General features: G+C 45.0%; 1 protein-coding gene across 21 annotated transcripts in view; it reads right to left on the reverse strand.

The window, feature by feature from the left end:
• Window positions 1–12782, reverse strand: part of GRIP1 (glutamate receptor interacting protein 1) — a 1150044-nt gene that overhangs the window by 198649 nt on the left and 938613 nt on the right. For all 21 annotated transcript variants that reach the window (XM_085653460.1, XM_085653456.1, XM_085653454.1 and 18 more), the window contains 2 exons: window positions 9354–9429; window positions 5037–5182 (listed from right to left, as the gene is read on the reverse strand). In XM_085653460.1, coding sequence (XP_085509586.1) covers window positions 5037–5182; window positions 9354–9429 — 222 coding nt within the window. The remainder of the gene's footprint in view (window positions 1–5036; window positions 5183–9353; window positions 9430–12782) is intronic.

Raw genomic sequence — 12782 nt, forward strand, 5'->3', positions numbered from 1 at the left:
CGACGGCCGGTTTCGGCCGAATTTGTAACGGGCCGATATTGCCGACCCCCGGTAACAAAGACGGACCCACAGGGGCCCAAAACCGGCCCCCACCCTGACTGCCTACCGGGGAAACGCCCGGTGGCCGCCACGGCCAGTCCGGCCCTGCTTGACAGCGCAGCTGTTGCCAGACAATTATGTGAGAACACCAGGAGAGCAGCTTTGGCTCCGCCCACATGTTAGGAGCCAAGAGTACATATTTTGATTGGGCAGAATTTGTGCGCTTCTACAAAAAAGTGCTTGCTCGCCACACAGTTGTGATAAAAAATGTATTTATACGGCTGCCTGAGGCAGCTGTACAAATACTTTCACATGCGTTCACATGCTAGAAAATTATCTTAGGTAACTATATAATTTATGGTGTTTTTCTCTGGCAGCAGCACAGATGGGAGGAAGGCAGTCATTAACCTACATGGATTTGTATTTCTGGATTGACAGTGCACCTGTCACCTGACCTCTTAACCTACACCAACATTATTCCTCAGTTCTTTGCTTCTACACAGATACAAATCCATTCCCTCACTATCTATTTGTAATACTTCACATTACTATACAACATTCTTTCAAAGCGAGACATATTGGCATTGACAATGCTTGTTCTCTGAAGGGCCCTTCAGTGCTGCCCCTTCCTTCCTTTCCTCTCCTACTCCTCCTCAGACTCATATGGTCCAGCACCCACACTGCACTGTCACACCTCCTGATGAGGTACAAACGTTTTGGGAAAGATCATTCCAATCACAGGACTCTTTCTGCTTCCCCATACTCCTTTCCTTACACATCCTCTCCCCGCTCTCCCTCTTACATGTCTGCTGCCCCTCTGCCTTCTTTGGGCATCCTTAGAACATACTGTGTTAATACAGGAACCTGAAAATGTAAAACAGAATAGGCCTCTTTAATTGCATTTCAAGTGAATTCAAAACACAAAAATACACTGTTGTGGCTGAATAAAATAAATCAGCGTAGAAAATGCTGCCTGGCTTTAAAATGAAAGTTAACAGATGGATGACTCGACAGTCCAAAAAGGCAGATATAATGGTCTATCTGTTGCACTTAACCGTGCACGGACGCCTTCGCGGAAGCCGGTATTACAGCTCCGTTAAACGCTTGAGTGTTTTGCACCTGAGGCGTGAGCTCTCGGCCTCCAACAAGCAGTGGGCGTAAAGGAATTATGATTTTAGAAGGTTCTTATAAATTTATGATGCCCTCAGTAAAGTTTCCTCCAAAGCTTTATCATGGGCCTACTGGAGGCAAATCCTCATAACCAGATTTAATTTCTGATCATATAACTGGTGTCTTAAGGTGTTTAAAATGATTGCGGCAACGGCGGCTCCTCTGCTAAGGTGGAGGCGCGTCACCCCGCTGCTGTTCAGCAGTGCAAAAAAGGGGCAAAAAAATGATAACACAATTATATTATCATTTTATTTTTTAAATGCGAGACAGGTTAGGGTAGGCGGGGCGGTCAGAGCAGGTGGAGGAGGAAATATATGCAGGGCCTTATTGGACGTAGCGGGCACCGTGCGTTTTCCCAGTTGGCCGGAAGGGTGGGGGACGGTTATGGACCCGTGGGGGATGGTTTTGTCACTGGGGGCCAGTTTTGCAGCGGTGCTGCAGTTTCGCCCCCTGTAACAAAAGCGGGAGCGGTGCAGTGGGAGCGTCGTTTGCACTAGCACCGTCTTGGGACGGCCAAACAGTCATGCGCACTTAGCATGCTCTCCACCTAGCTGTATTTCACAGCCTGGGTGCAGAACATGCACAGGCTTCCACTCCCTGTCTGAGCACCGAATAAGGCCGTTCAGACCAATCACTTTGCTGCTGTCATGTTGTGACAGCAGCGTCGTGAATGGCTTAGGGGAGCCTGTTAGCTTCCTGCTTCTGGGAACCGGGAAGAGAAGCGGAGGAGAGACGGCGGCCGGAGGTGCTATTTTTTTTGCCCCGCCACCCCTGTTCTGTACCAGCTGCCACTGGATTAAGGGGCATCAGTTTACATGCTGCCAGCCCTCACTGTTGTAGGAGGCATTCCCAGTTGGACAGTTGAGATACCACAGCATGCTACTGTGCACCCGCCGCCCCCAGGGGCTGTGTAGGAAAGGTGGGATCAGTATGAGGGTAGTGGCCTGGAACTTTGGCTGCTCCTCCTTCCTACCTAAACCCCACACCTGTCAAAAGGACTAGGGAATATATATCGTAAAATGGGGGTGAGGAGGCTGGCATACTGTGCATTCACTTTGACAGCCAGGAAGTGGGAAAGGGCCTCTTGCTTGGCCTAGTCAAGGGGCAGGAGGTGCTGCTTGTGTGGTGAGCATTAATGATGGAGTGTAACAGTTCTCAGCTGCTCTGTTTTTCCTGCGGGGGCAAGTTACCAGCAGCTTGAATAAATTAAGCTCATAGGAGGACGTATATACATGTAGTTTGCGGACATTACGTATAGATGTGACTAATACAAATTGTACCTTTTAATACCATATACTAGGCATGTGTAATTATGTACTGTGGCCCCTTTTACACGCGTAGCTCAACCAGCAAATTCTCCATCGCCCCGCCCGGGGAGTTGTGTGCTGTTACCAGGGTTTATTTTAAGCAGGTGGTTGCAGGAGGGACCAAGGGGCACTCATTTTTGGGGCCCAGAACGTATTTTTCATTCATCAGACTTTGACCCCCAGAACAAGAGAGGAAAAGGCAGAATAGGGGGGAAAGAATGAGGAAGAGAAGGGAAGAAAACAGTGAGAAAGGACGGATGGAGCTTAACCTGCATAAGTGAGATAAAGGGGCAAGGAGTGCAGGGCGGAGGTTGAAAGAGGCAAGAGACAGAGTCCGGACTCGGCAACCCGACATCTAGCGGCCCCAGCCGTGGGCTTCTGAGAAAACTGGGCCGCACTGGCTATTACTGTGCGCGCTCCCTGTGTATGGTGGTCACCGACACCCTCTCACACTCCCATTAATCTTGCCCCCTCCCCTCGTCTGCCAGGCGACCAGGATTGGTAGACTAACATTTTCATTGCAGATTTGCTCCCCCCCCCCCTCCTCCTTACGTATTTGCTCATAAATCATTTAAGGGACCCCAAAGGCAGGGACTCCGGGGCTGGATAAATGTGTACTGGGACCTCTAAGCAGGACTTATTAGCCTTTACTGGGGATATGTATGTGTATATGTGCGCTGCTTGGGCTACAAAACCTGTACCGTTTCCAGCAGTCCTAAGGCAGCAAACGCAGCGGCATAATTACTTCTGAAACTATTGGCCGCCATGATGGGATGTTCACTTTAACGTTAGAGAGTACTCGACAAAAAACCATTTTCAAATGCACCTTTGTGGGCTCTCAATGTGCTCGGGCTTTGCACCCTCAGACGTGGAGCTGCGGGGTCCTGATGCACAGCGATATTATGCTGTTAGATACACAGCACTTTGACCTCGCAAGGGGTAGGAAAAACCAATACAATGGAGAACAATACAATACAATAGATAAGATAGACAAACATAAGCACCAACAGGCCAAACTAGAGTTATACATTGTACTATCCGCCCCCATCTGGCCAGTATCACGCCTCGCCTTTTCTTTCACACTAAAATTGCTAGGTTTGGTGCCCATCTTACTCCTTATTGGTTTTTTAGTGTCGTGTTACTCCAACTCCTGTTACAGGGCAGGGGGTAGGCATATTAATTGAACAGTATTTCTGGGATACCTTCTTCCAAAGGCTACTTTCAAGAACATTTGTGTAAAAAGTCTTATTTAAAAAATAATCAGTATATTTAAAAAATACATTGCTCATGGTTTCAACATACTCAAATATCAAAAACATATGCTGCAGATTTAACAAGAGCAAACAGTTCCACAGCAATGTTGCATTGCAAATGGTCACAGATTTGTTTTAACATTGCATGCTTGCCTTTACCCACTGTGATGCAAAATATGCATTTTCAGACAGGTTACCTGTCGCTAAGATAAACTGGCTCATACCAAGTGTACTCTGCAAAAGTGCAGGAAAGCCATCTCCTCGTACATACTTCCATTTATACCATGCATAGACTTTATGCTTATGTGCCGATCAGCTAAATCATAGGTGGGTATTGATATATTTAGCTCTTCACTCATATTCTATTGATGAGGGAGGGTCAAAGTTCTTATAGTCCCACTTTTTTTTAAAAGAAACATTGGATTCAATCACCTAATGTCCTCACTCCTCGCCAAGCCGTTGACTCTCCTTTGTCGATAAAAAAGGAGTGAAGTGCTAAGGAAGGGGTAATTCCCCACTTGTTTGATCCAAAATGGATTAGGCAATCCATAGGGATCCTTGAAATACTGGTCCTGACGAAAGCCTCAGTATCTTCTAAGAAGGCTGAAACATGTAGACAGCAAGGCAGGATACTTGGGTAATTAGACCCCACATAGTGTCTGCATTTGTTTTTAACAGTACCAAGGCAATATTCTAATAATAAAGTTTATAGCAGGTATGCCTCAAGCAGCCTTCTAACCATTTCCTGCTAGTTATCTCTTGAAATATCAATAAGTGTGGCCTGAAAGAGATCTGGTTGAAGCCCGCGGTGGAAGTATTGGACTCTATCGTGAAAACTCTATGACGAAGCATGCCTTCAGGATTTCCTGAATGGTGAGAGATTTATAGTAAAAATCACTCACGTGCCGGTAACTGCCCAGATGAACTAGACTCCTAGGGGACCCCTTGTTTTGATTTGTATATGGTTATTTCGGGTAAGTGTGAGGATCCCAACTGATCTTCCCTCTCACTCGCTTTGATTATTTACTACTTAGGCAGACACAGACACCACCTCAAGCTCAGCATGTGCAAACACATACACACACACAAAGTGAATCTGAAACTCCCCTTTCACGACACCCAACAAAACAAGAGCGTGTAGTAATAGACTTTTTCTATGGCGGTACAGTCCTCCCCCATCAGACTGGATGAGGTTGATGGTTGGAGACTTGTATCAAAAGGTCACATTTGCTGCATGAAGATGTAAAATGTCAGCATTGTCACATACCCATCACCGACACGTCGTACTCTATCAGCAGCACTGCCTCCTGCCCACACTGCTTCAGAATACTCATGGCTTCCGCGTGCGATGTTCCGAGGAGCCGAATGCCGTCAACACTCAGCAGCCTGTCACCGGGCTTGACCGTCCCCTCTCTGAAAGGAGATTGAAGACACCACCTTTATTAAATTATTCCAATGCGGCGCGTTGATAGCAGCGACATACGCCTCAGCGATTCACCCGCAACAATTCCAGCCTCGTTGCCACCCGCCTTTCCGCTTTACTTTAACTGCAACAGCATGAGTGTGAAGGGGTCACAATGGGAAACAAATTACCATAATATGGAAATCAGCGTTGAGAAAATAAGCACTTCTCATCACATGATGACTCCACCATGAGTGAGTGAGGAGGAATAATCACAATGGTAGCACTGTGCAATGTGGGTGTAAGACAAACTGCGACAGGATGAAACAAACATTTGATTTATCACGGTCTCGGCCTTCTTTTAGTGACGTAACTTCCATCATTGATAATTACACGCAGCATGAATAGTGTTTTCTACAAAATTCTCTGAAGCGGACTGTAATCTGTGACTGTTCGTATCTCATCATTACGCAAGTCCAACCCCTGCTTGTCTCAGTGCGGACAGGCTGAGGGTGAGTGAGTTCAGGTGTGGGAGGCTAGCAATAGTGAATGCGCCTAGAAGTCATGTATTTATACCTCTGATGCCTGAGCTCTTTCTGCTTGGCAACCGTTTGCAGGAGGACCAATTGTCAAACACACTGACCCCACACCAGGGTAGGAGTAAGGGTCCAATGATGCGGAGTAAGAGGAGTTGGGTTGGACGGGTACCGAAGTTTAGAGGTCAGCATCTGAACTAGCCCCACTCTCAAGGTCTTTATTCAATACTGAGATACCAAAGGAAGTCCCCCCTTCGACCAGCACTTACCACCAAAAACCAACGAAAGTATCAAATAAACTTGGGCCCATTGCTGGAACCAGTCAAACGTCATCCATTATTTCAGCAATTACCCGCATAGGGAAGGGCCATCTGTGTTATACACTAGGGTAAGTGAAGGAATACCAGATATAAATTAAAAAAACACAAGTAAGAGCTCCATCATGAGCTGAGGAACAGCAGCATTACAAAGTACACAGTTACAAGCCAGCTATCCACGGCGTAGCAGAAGACAGCATCGCCAGAAAAAGGAAGGTGTCTGGGAGAGGAGAGGAGAGGCTAGATTAAAAAACTGAGGATAACGGAGTCAGGAAATAAAAGAAACTGAAGGCCAGCGATGCAGCTGTAAAATAAAACTATGTGAGCAATAACCAAAGCTACAAGCCACCCAACAACTGCCAACCACAGGCAGTCTTAAATCCATAAGGGCAGGAATGTGTCTTAAAATGGCTGAGTCCTATACAGCATGATACGTTCTATTTTATGAGCAATCAGGAGCGAGGTAGGAAGGACAAATAAAAAAGAAAAACAAGCTATGCGCTACAAGTGAAGTGCTTCAAGTAGCCAAACCCGCAGATCTCCCACCCACATCTCCAAAGGAGGCAGGGTCGTCATCTTACCCCGACGGGACAATATATTTCAACTTTTCTGTTACCTATCTTTACTATTGAGTTATCTTAATTGGTCACTACAAGTGCTAAACAAAACCAACAAAAAAGAAACTAATAATACAAATTCGATAATGCAATAAATTGTCAAATGTATGCCCGGGTCTGCAAACATTATGTTTAGCTGACAGAAGCAAGGTGGTAACATCAAGAGAGGATGTGCACAAGGAATTGTAAAATCCACGCGAGTGCTCAGAATGACCAATAAACCAGCAAATAACCTCTAATGAAATTAACCGTCTGGGAATCGGCTTCATGCATATTCATGTGGAATATGGTAAAAACATGACTGGACTCTCCTATTCAGTGGCTGGCCGAGCCTGGCCATGTTTACACTGAAGAGGAACATGCCAAACACATGATGAACGAGTAAGAACCGGGGTGGCACAAGACAGGTTACCTACACCTACATTAAGCATCAACAGAAGGCCTAGGGCCCAGCGACAAGCAACATTAAGCGAGTCCACAAACTGGAAGCTGCTTCTACAAGCTCCCCTGGACAAACTGATCCTGTTTATAAGAGGATGACGGGGAGGGTGATAGTGTGTGTGACCATGTATTAGAAGGAATACAGCAGTCCTTACTCTACACGACTTCAGTGTAAGTACATCCTGTGAGTCCGTACTGGCATGATCCCATGCAGTCAAGAGTGAGCCGTTATCCAGCACTGTCGCGTACACTAATTAAATGCATGGTGCGGCTCAGCAGCAGCACCATGACGTATATGCGCATTGCATGCATGATGTAATAAGGCGCTTATTCTATTGCGTGACGGAACTAGGAACAAACATCTGATGCACGCGCATTCTTCCGCATGATGTGACGCAGCACGAATGGAGTCCATTAATGTGTTTAAATGAATGCCGCAGTTCAGCACTCACATCGTGTACGCCATTCTTTTGAATAAAGTGACTAAATACTAACACTATGGGCATGAGTGGAGTGACTCAGCACAAACTTTGCATATGAATGCTTCCACTGCACGCAACTCCACAGCAACACCCTGCATGTATGCATTTGAATATACGCTGTGGCTCAATATACACATAATCTATGTAAGCATTCTTGGAGAGATATAATTCAGCATGTGCATCATATAATGCACATTCATTCCACCTCGCCTCATACATGTGTATTCCTGCAGATGATGCAACTCGAAACTGAAAACCTGTATACATGCATGTGATGTGCTTTACCGCCAACATCATGACGATATGCACCCCACTGGGTGATGTGGCCCCTCATGAACTATAAGCAATAATGCATTTTATGGTTAATGTAACTCCAGATCAACCCACAATCCACTGCGCACGGTGACTCAGCATTGTTGAGCACATGCATTTCATTATGTGACTAGAGCATTACTCTAAGTAAGGGACTCAGCACTTTTAGGTACACAAATATTCCAATATGTAACTCAAGACTTATGTTCATATATGTTCCACCATATGAAGTGCCTCAGCACCATTATGTGCACATACATTCCACTAGTTGATGTTACTCAGCAATACAATGTACACATACATTCCACTAGTTGATGTTACTCAGCAATACAATGTACACATACATTTAATATATTGTTTTGTGACTCAGCACTAATATAAATCACATGGGCTGGTTCCAATGCATATTGTTCACACATAATTTTTCTCCGGACATCTGAGAGACCTGCACTGGCTCCCCGTCAACAAGAGAATCACCTTCCGTCTCCTCACCCACGCACACAAAGCCCTACACGACCAAGGCCCGAGCTACCTCAACAACCGCCTCAACTTCTACGCTCCCAAACGCCATCTCCGATCAACCAGCCACGCCCTCGCCGCCGTCCCCCGCATCCGAAGAGCGACAACAGGAGGAAGGTCCTTCTCCTACCTGGCCGCCAAGACCTGGAACTCTCTCCCGACCGACCTGCGCCTGACCCAAGACCACCTCTCCTTCAGGAAGAAGCTCAAGACCTGGCTGTTCGAGCAGTAGCGGCACCCCCCCCCCCCCCCCCAAGCGCCTTGAGACCCTCCGGGTGAGTAGTGCGCTTTATAAATGTCTTTGATTGATTGATTGAATTTTTACTACTTGAGACATCTTACCACTATTATGTGCATATGTATTTCATTATATAATGTGACTCAGCACTACAATGTACACTTACATACTAATTATGTTGTGTGAGTGAGCACACTTATATAAATATACACGGATTCCACTACATGTTGAGACACAGCACTATTATGTGCACAAGTTCCACTACGTGATGTTTCAGCACTGTCATGTACACACCATTCCACTAGCAATATGTACACCTGCTTTCCAATAGGTGTTGTGGCTAAGCACTATTTTATACACACGAACTGACTATATTGTGTGTTGTGACGCAACAGTCACGCTCCAAATTCAATTAATACCTTTTACTGTATGACATTCCTTAACACGTATGCCACAAGTACAAAAAATGCTCACATGTATATAGGAAACTGTTTTACAGCTATGTGATGAATGTGTGCTGTCATCTTGGCAGCTAAATCCTTTTATTGGTGAATCAAGTGCCCATAGCATGCTCCCTGCTGGCGGTGGTGATCACGACGGAAGGCAGTGCTTCCAAAGGGACGGCCTCGCAGCATCCGTCCTAGCTGGCATGCTGCGCCCATCCCTCATCCCGAATATTCCGGGTTCGCAGACGCATCTGTAAAGGAAGATGCATCGTACCTGTCAGCAGGACCTCCGGGTCTCACGCAAGTTATTACAACAGGCCGCGATTTATTCCTGTCCTCGTGGGCTCCTCCTAGAAAGGGAATCAGAAAGGGACATTTGTGAGACAGATGACCGGCATGAGTTCCGGCGCGCACGCGCTACTAGAACCAACACATTGGTTAAAACAAGAATTACAGTGCAACACAGAAAGATTCCCTCCAGACAGATTGCATCCCGAGCTCTCCGGTGGCAGATGAAACAGATTATGAAGATAAGTGTCTAGTTCCGGCACTATAAAAGATTATTTCCACTCAGGCATTTGTGTTTACGCAGTTTTCTGCCACTATGTACTTTCATTTTTCCATTCCAAGTTCAAGAAAATGAAATTCGGGAAGAGCCTCCTCCTTCCTGCAACAGGAACATCACCTGACAGAGTTAATCTCAGCGTTGTAAGTATGAGTTCTGACGGTGCAGCAGTCAAACAGACCTATTAACAATATACATTTAAAGGGCACTGGGTCTGCCCCTTTCAAACATTGGCTATCTTCCACCGGCCTCTTTCTGCCATTGGCTAGAGACTTTTTCAATCACACCTGGCCTCAGTCCAGTGGAATATTCATCTCTCATCTAATACCATTAGCTGTTTTGGTGTTCCCGCTTCACCTACACTCCAGCGCTTGCATTGAACTGCATGAGGGACTACTTACAACTATAGCCCCCTGGGTTCAATCCTGCTGACTCCTTCCTGTTTGTCTCAGTCTAATGTGCTAATGCTACATGCGTCAGAACATTAAACATAGACCTGTTGGATTTGCCTGGGCTTGTTTACTCACCTGCTATGAGGGATTCACTGGCAGAAAAGGGTTTGAGGCGAAATCGCCGGCTTTATGCCCTCTAGATGAGCCTTTGCAACTCTGTAATTCCGCTAGTCACAAACGGAGTTTAAGCAAAAGGATCCCTGGAGCACCACCGTCTTTGCCTTCGAAAGCGTGGCCATGCCACTTGATGCTTGAACTAGGCGAACCGCCTTCTTATGCAACAGAAAATACAATGCAAATCCTGCATGATTTGCCTTCCTTCTCGCTAAACCTCATGGTCCTCTCCTGGGTGGAAAAATAAATGGCGACTTGAAAGGCATGCTGGGAAAATGGCACTTGGAGCACCTAGGACTTTAACAACTAATTGCCAAAAATTAGATAACGGAGCATGCAAACTATTACCCTTCAGCTGGAAACAAATAACAAACCTCCAAACACCACTCCTGTTATGAAAAGCTTACTATAAAAGAGGAATTTGTAGTTGACAATGGCTGTTAGCCTTGGATGTTATGCCCATGTCCCATGGTTAACTAGTATTTTGGTGGTAAAGCGGTGGGAGGGAAAGGCTGCATTGAATGGACAGGGAATTTTGTGACATCACACAACTGAATGGGATTGGACATTTAACTTGCTCTGGTACACCATGTGCATGTTTTTAAATTGAAAACGTTGCTTCATGCTCTAAGTGCACGTATCTTTGAATTTGCGGTCCGATTTCCACGTTTTTATTATATAAAACAAACTAATGCTACAGCATAAAAATTAAAGGAGTGATTGTGCATAGCCAACAAGATGTCAAGAACGCCTCGTGGAGATGAGGCGAAGAGATTTTAATTCAAGGCTGAAGGAAAGGAAGACAAAAAGAGTGATGTGGTCACAGGAAGAGAGAGAATTATAAAGTGTGAGAGTGACAATAGTAAAAGAACAAAACAAAGATGGAACTGGAGAAATGCGCATAAATGAAACCAGGAAATTGGTTGATGACCGAAGTTTCAGGTTCAAGGGTATAAAATGAATATTACGAAGAGACGACAGGTAGAGAGATCGGAATGATGGACAATACAAAGAAAGCAACATTTTCTTTGAGCAGGAAATGAAGCAAGTAGATAGCAATGACACAATAAATGAGAATTATAGAGGGAAGTTTGAACGAAGCAGATAGCAGATTTATAGCTCAGCTGAAGCGAGTGAAGAGTATAGTGGCAAGATTGACCAAAAGTGAGGAACAATAACAGAGAGGAAGGAAGTAAGATGAGAAACAAGGATTTAGCTTGAAAATTATAATGAAACAGATTTTACAGATGTTGAAAAGTTGGTAGTGACTGGTGTGGCCAACTGTGGAGGTGTGAGTAGAAAATAATATAACAGAGTCGAAAAAGACTAAGATCAGATGAACAAAGAGATTGAGAGTGAGGGGGAATAGAATACAGGAAAGTGGAGGAGAGGCATATGAAGAAGCAACAAAGAGAAGAACCTCCATCATTTTATGATTTAAGTAAAGAGAGTGTAGGGTTATCTAAGACTAGATGGACACGTGGTAGGAAAAGGAGACACTATTGTAATTGTATGCAAAAAAACGCCTACTACCCCTGACGAGGCACCAAACGCTTTTCATTTGATTTAATTTGATTTGATTGAATCATGCTGATCAGAGGTTGAGATACATAAGGATACAAAATATTGTGATTCATCTGCGTAGAAATAAAATGAGAAACCTCGTGCAACCAAACGTATTGGTAGATGGTAACGAGAAGGCGGCAAAGAAGGGGCTTTGAGAAAATAACAGAGAAGAGGAATAAATTACAAGAAGAGTGACATCTAAAATGACTGAATACGCATAAGTAGTTTGTCAAATAAAAGCAGAGTATTCACATTCTAAAATCATCGAAAGACAAACAAAGGACAGAACTGTCAACTTCATTAATCATCCTGCACGTTAAGAAGAATAAGGAGAGATGACTGAGAAACGCCCCGCGGAAACGCAGTCAGAAACTGAGAGGATGGCAGTGCCTACAGAATTGATAGACTTAAGAGGTGACAGAAGAGAATGAGAAACTAAGTAAAAGGAAGCTTGATCGGAGGCCATCTGTTCTGAGAGTTTAGAAAAAAAGAAAGGATGGAAGAGATGCAGTGAAAATGAGGTAAAAAAGAAGAGGGAGAGAAAGCTTTTGCAGTATAAGAATAAAGGAAACGTAGCAGAAGAGTCAAGGAAAGGTGCTTGCGTCAGAAAGGGTGAAGTAGGACAGAGGGAAAAGAGAACAACTGAAAGAATTCAGAAGAGGGTCAATGGGAGCCTCAGGGGGACTTGCAGAAGAAAGACGGTGGAAGTCATGAGATTCAGAACCAAGAATCCGAACTGGAGAGTCTCAATGTCAAGTTTTCGATGAGCAGGAAAGTCTTGCACCACTTTCTGAAGATGTACCAGGTTCCCCAGTTGGCTGCATTCACTACAGGGGAGCATGGACCTGCCTCTTCCTGCCTGGAGCCTTCATTAGAGTTCCTCGTATCGATGAGAAATAATAGACAGAGGCTATAAAGGACCCTTCCTCTTCTGCTTCGGTCGCTTTGGCCCAAAAGGAAGCTGAAAATGCAGGATGAGACTATATACCATTCATATAGGACCATC

This window comes from Triturus cristatus, chromosome 4_1 (genome assembly GCF_964204655.1).
Source record: "Triturus cristatus chromosome 4_1, aTriCri1.1, whole genome shotgun sequence".
NCBI classification, from domain to species: Eukaryota; Metazoa; Chordata; class Amphibia; order Caudata; family Salamandridae; genus Triturus; species Triturus cristatus.